The sequence below is a fragment of the Stegastes partitus genome, unplaced genomic scaffold, assembly GCF_000690725.1.
Source record: "Stegastes partitus isolate 25-593 unplaced genomic scaffold, Stegastes_partitus-1.0.2 Scaffold1425, whole genome shotgun sequence".
Lineage (NCBI taxonomy): Eukaryota > Metazoa > Chordata > Actinopteri > Pomacentridae > Stegastes > Stegastes partitus.
Window position 1 is genome coordinate 109,883 of NW_007579156.1, and position 6,399 is coordinate 116,281.

At 42.9% G+C, this 6,399-nt stretch overlaps 1 protein-coding gene across 3 annotated transcripts in view; it reads right to left on the reverse strand.

Moving 5' to 3' along the window:
- Positions 1-6,399, reverse strand: part of foxp4 (forkhead box P4) — a 95,893-nt gene that overhangs the window by 43,524 nt on the left and 45,970 nt on the right. For all 3 annotated transcript variants that reach the window (XM_008299499.1, XM_008299498.1, XM_008299495.1), the window contains exon 3: positions 402-491. In XM_008299499.1, coding sequence (XP_008297721.1) covers positions 402-491 — 90 coding nt within the window. The remainder of the gene's footprint in view (positions 1-401; positions 492-6,399) is intronic.

The window sequence follows — 6,399 nt, forward strand, 5'->3', positions numbered from 1 at the left end:
TGTGTGTGTGTGTGTGTGTCCTCCTCAAGTGTCTTTCAGTAAGAGTCCTGCACTCCAGCTAACCCCACTCTCTCTGCTTACTGTGGAATTCAACTCTGAAAACAGCTCGCTACCCAATCACTACAAAGGCCTCATTCACTCACACACTAACAATCACACACATGCACTCACAGAAAGAAAGAAAGAAAGAAAGAAAGAAAGAAAGAGGGAAGGAGAGAGAGAGAGAGAGAGAGATATGCTCGGAGAGGGGAGGAAGGGAAGGAGAAGTATGCACCCATATCATTCAGCGTAGTTGACGTGGCAGGTTGGTGAAAACAAAGCTGCAGCAGGCCAGCCGCTTAATAATATACAGATTCTGACAAAGCAACACTTGGTTTGTGCATCAGTGTGCGCGCTCTGACCTGCACAGGGCTCTGTTTGACCTCGTTGCTGCCAGGGGAGTTGAGTCCAGAGGCCTGCTGGAGGAGGAACTGTCTGGCTGCCTGGAGCGCCTACGAGGGAGAAATAGAGATGATCAGATGTTTATCATGCGCACGCGGTCACAGAGTGAAATATTTAAGTGTCAAACGACAATTCATGCACGCTTTAAAACTTTCCAAATTTAAAAAAAAAAAAAAAAAAAAGGCCACGTGTGCTGTTTCACATCAACCCCATACAATCAAAATGTTAAATTTAAATGAAAGACAAACACATACTGGCCACTCTCAGTAACCCGCTCCCGTTGCCAAGTCTGATTTCCTGAACCTGAGACGTCCGCCTGGCACACAGCATGCGTTGCGTGTGTGTGTGTGTTTGTGTGTCTATGTGTCTGATTTCATCCCAACTCATTCAAAACCTTCTTTGACTCCAAACTCAAACCATCTCTTCATTCCAGGGGTTAAATTAGGATTTGTAATGTGGGAGGGGGCTCTGTGGTTTCAGGGTTGCCAAAGGTGCAAACGCTCATCAGACAAAAGCGACAGGCAAAACATTTCTACGTACAAAGGCCTACGTTCGTATCAAAAACAATTTATAGATGTTCAAGATTAGGCCTGTGATTGATGTCATGTGACAGACTGTATGTAAACTATAATGAGGTCTGATCTGTGCTGACAAGCCAGAGGAAAATTTTGCTGCTCACAAAAGTCTTTTGTCTCATCAGAAATAAGTCGTCTTCCTATTTTTGGATTACTGAATTCTGACCTGTTTCCCCTCCTCTGCTAAATCAATCTGAGACAAATTATCCTGTCCGATTTGAGAATAACAGGAGAGGAACAAGAAAAGCAGGACAAAACACACAGAGCAGAGACTTGAATTTCGATCAACTGAGACAAATTTCCGATATTGCGCAGGCTCATTTACAAGCCAATCAAGTTCTCTTTTGGATCTTGCCGTTATCTCAAGAGCTGATTATTTCAGACAAATAAAGATCAGAGCAGACAGAGAGAAAAAAAGGAGCCTAAATTGGAGCTGAGCTGAGAAGAGAGGACGGCTGCTATGAGAAAATGGTGAAAATCTCATATTGATGTTAAATTGAGCTTAGTTATGTCTTGGAGAAATGGGCTGGACAAAGAAGAGATCTTATATTGAATTTTTCTTTCCTCTGGGAAGCCTCTGCTCTGAATGTGGTGGTGTGTAAAACAACCAGCTGGTGACAATAAAACCTTTCTGTAAGTGCACTCTCCTGTGTATCAGTATCCAATGTAGGCTTAGTGGCATTATATCATTACAGAGGAGAGAAAAATGAATATAAATGAATCAATGTGAACGGAGCGTCCTTTTTAATAACTACATTAAAAGAGAATTAATTTACATTATGCATTATTAAACTATACACAGATATGAATGTTGTTATAGCCAGGAAATGATCAAAGTAGCTTACATTAATCAGCCATGATAATAATAGTTTGAGTTGCTCTGATATTCTGGTTAAACCACGAGATCTCGCTCAACATTTTAACTTGAACTTTCCAAGTGCTTTAAATGTAACAGATGGGGCGCTTGTGTCAAGTAGGCCTGCGTCTTGTTCAATAGCATTTTGTAAAAAACTGACTTTTTTGTTTCAGCAGGACATCACACCGATTTACATTTAGTTATGAAATGAAATGAGGTCTCCTCTCTCGAACATGCCATCTATCTATTCATCCCACCTGACTGTCAAAAGAGAGGGTTGATCAGCAAGGTGGCATTAGAGGAAAGGGACGTTATGAAGGGATACTTGGTAAAATGTGGTATTCTTGAGTTGCTCCATTTTATATACTCTATAACTGCAATTAGTCTGGAGTCATTAGATCCAGTGGGATGAGTAAAAATGTATTTTACTAATTGTTTGAATTACCAACAGAGTCCAAGCAAGACTGGATATTTGGGATCAATTTTTAGGAGGTGAAAAATGATGCCATCGATTTATGTATTAGAATGGTGTTGAGAATGGAAAATCACAGGGTTGTTAACTTTTTGGCAAACTAGTTAGCAGCTTACCATAAAGACACCACGTGTCTCTGCACCACAGTCTGCTCACCTCTAACACATGCTCTGCTACATGTACTGCACACAGCGCTGAGAGGATTGTAAACGAATGTTTGGGAGCAGCTCTGACGGACCAGTGATGTAATGATCACAAGCATTCTTTTCTGAAATATGTTTTGTACAAATATACATTCATATACATTTTTTAAAATTTCTTGTGTGTTTTATTGCTTATTCTTGTTTATCTTAATGTTTCGGTGTGGAACAGGTACACAGTGCATTTCACTGTGCGTTATCCCATGTATAACTGTGTTTGTGACCAATACAAGACCTTGAATCATGTAAGTGCATATCAGATAAAAAAACATGGCGATACAGACAAACCAAAATCTCCAAACCAACACATCAGTTGGACTCTGATCAATAAGACTGAGAGCTGTAAAAATATATACGTTGCCGATGATGGATGTAGCGTGGTTGAGCAGCCCCCGGTGACATTGAAGAGTGAATGCGTTGACAAAATTGAACTCTGCCCATTTCTCTGCCCTTCCCTCCCTTTTACACCCTCTTCCACACCCCTTTCCTCCTTCTCTCCCTCCTCCTCTCTTTGCGGAGGACGGTACAAAGTGGGTTTTCCACATCCTCTGAGGCAGAAGTATGTCAGCATATCTTCGTGTGTGTCTGTTGAACTGTGTTTGTGTGTGTATGTGTCGGAGTGATGTAAGCAACCGTTTGCCCTGATGTGCCCTGAAGAGCTGTGACTAACCACCAACCCACCTCTTCATTCCTCCTCCTCTTCCCATTTCTCTGCCGTCTGCCCCTCCGGCGCTGTCCATCTAATGCAGTGACACCATCGCTCACTAGCTCTGTTTCCATTCTTTCACTCTGCCCTTGAGTGTTGTCGATTCATCCTTCCAACACTGCAGCCTCAGCTATCCCTCCCTGCTTTCTCATCATATCCCTTCTTTTTTTCCCTCCCTCTCACTCTTAATTGTATTAACTGTTAACAATTGTTCTTTCTTTCCTTTGTTGTGCTGCCTGTTGCGGTGGTAAAGAGTGAATCGCTCTATCAACAAGACAAATCAGTCCCTGAGGAGCGGACATTTTTGTTGGAATGTTTGAACTGCTCCGAAAACAAAACAAGAAAACACCCATCTCAAAACACAAGCGCTGCCTTGCACTTACTGTAAGCTCACACACACACACACACACGCACGCACACGCACACACCTACACACACACACACACACACACGCACACACACAGGGACTTTCATAAATCAATATTTACTAAGGAACCTTTCCCCTTTGAGTCAGAGGAAGCAAATGTGCATCCTGCTGTCTCCCCTCTCTAACCCTCTGTCATGAGGTTGTGTGTGTTTGTGTGTGTGTGTGCGCATGCTTGAGTGTGTGTGTGTGTGTGTGTGTGTGTGTGTGGACACCGCAAATTAACGGCCAGAATGAGGGATGTTCTTTTCTATGGAAGCTCTTACTCAACCGTGCGGCGCTAGAAATCTGTTCTGCTGCATCATTTCACAACTACAGAAAAAAGTGTAACACGATGAAACAAGCGCGGCACACACTCGCCGTACACTGCCGCTTATTTAATGAATTGTCAAATTAGAAGCTGGGGTACATTAAGTAATGTTTAATCAGGAAAACAGAGAGGAGAGATTAGACGGAGACATAAAGAAAGAGAAGTCCTCTGTGCAGTCAGACTGATGAAAACCATCTGTATCGAGTACACTTGCTACTTTTGCTGAGACCGCAATTAAAACACACACACACACGCACACGGACGTGCCTGTGAACGTGCCTATGCACACAGACACACACACATGAATTTTAACACTTGGACAAAAATCTTAGGAACCCCCTCCCAGTTACTGGTTTGACCTCAGCATTAAAGCAGGCACAGACATACACACACACACAGACACACACATACAAAAAAAAACACAACCGCCCAGTTTGTTGGCATGTGGTGTGAATTACTCCTTGAACACCCTGTCTGCCCAAGAGTGAGTGCATGTGTTTGTCTGTGTGTGTGTGCGTGTGTGTGTCTGTGTGTGTGTGTGTGTGTGTGTGTGCGTATGAGTGTATGTTGGCAGGAGTTGGGGAGGCATGTCTGGCAACAATAAGGGACAATTCCACCCAAATTACCACCCTGATTACCACTATATTAAAGAGCCATTTATGGCTTTCATAAACGCTACAACCAAGCAGAGGTGATGCCTGTCTCCTCTCCTATGCCCGTATTCACGGATGTGTGCGTGCATTTGAAAGACAAGAAACACTAGAAAAAGAGGATGTGATTCTCTCTGTCTTTAAACAGAGGCTTTATTGTAGATTTAAAAACTGGCTTGTGCAACCGTGGCTAAGAGGCACGCTGTTGAAAATGACTGCTGTTTTTTACACCATAAACACAGAAAATATATTTATGATTGACTGGGAGGTTTTAATTCAAGGCAATATTAGGCTATATTAGTATTTTCCATTGTTAATATACGTATATAAAATCTACTCCATATCTACATCTCACACAACTCTTCATCCTTGAGCAAACCTCTAATTTTTATCTGCTTTCAATTACAAGAGTAGCATTTATTTGAACACAAACTAGAACACATTATGATCATAAAATCTCGCTACAATTACTTTGAAATTCACTAAATGCTGTTATTACGCTGTTGCCAACCTTGCCAGAGTGTTGCAAAAATTGCAGTCAAACAATCAAACAATCCATTTCAGTCTATGTTACTGCAGCGACTGTAAGATAAGATAAAGTAGCTGCAAAATTTTGAAAAGCGGCAGATTATTTAAATGTAGCCTTCTTTTTCCTTTGGTAAAGACCGGGGTTGGTTTAAGAGTGAAAATACACCCTGAGGTGTTCCAATACAGAAAAAAAGTTAGTGGTCTCAGCTAAGGGAAACATCTCCTTCTTTATTTTCCAATATCAGGACGTCTTTTTGTGCGCTATAGCTTCTAAAATTGTTCATTAGTGGTTTGTGTTACAGTGAGTAATGTGCTTTGAATAGAGGCACAACACCTATGGTTTATTTTACGAGTTTTTACTTCTATTATAATCTTTTGTTGAGAATGCGAGCGCCGTAATGTACATGATTTGATGGATGAATAAATTAAACCTTGAACTTTCAACCTTGAATGACATGAGAGAACGGAGCGCAGGTTTGGTGCACACACACACACACACACACACACACACACACACACACACACACACACGACCAGCAACCAGAGCCAGACCCTCTAATGTCTGCTTTGTCAAGAAGCACTTCTCTTCTTTGACCTTTCTCTTTCTTTCCTACTCTTCATGCTCACTCCTTGCCTTTTTTTCTCGATGTGACCTGGGTGATAGCATTGCAAAGCATGCCCCCCACCTCCACCTCCACCTCCACTCTCCCACCCACACACACACACACACACACACACACACACCCACACACACTAACACCAGCTCCTTCAAGACTCCCCCAACTCGTTCCCCGCTCCCCCTGTGGCATTCTTGGGGGCGCACTGCACCTTTAAAGAAAATATGAGGGAGGCCTAAGAGGGAGGCCCAACAACAGAGTCTTTGTGCTGCCGCGGAGCGCACGCACGCACATGCACAAGCGTACGCACGCACATGCACAAGCGTACGCACGCACGCACACACGCATACACACATCAGTGGTGTCAGACAGGTTTTATTAGAGTGAGAGCGGGAGGGAGGAGGAGGAGGAAGGGGAAGGAGGGGTGAGGAGGTCACTGCTCAGCTTGGAGGCCTGAGAGCACAGTGTGAGTGTGCGAGTGGATGTGTGTGTGTGATTTTTTTTTTTTTTGGTGTGTGAGTTCTTCTGACTTGTCATCGCTCCCCTCTGTAAATCATCGCCTCTGACACAGCCTTTAATAACAGTGCATTTTTTAATTCAGCAGGGTCAGACACACACAC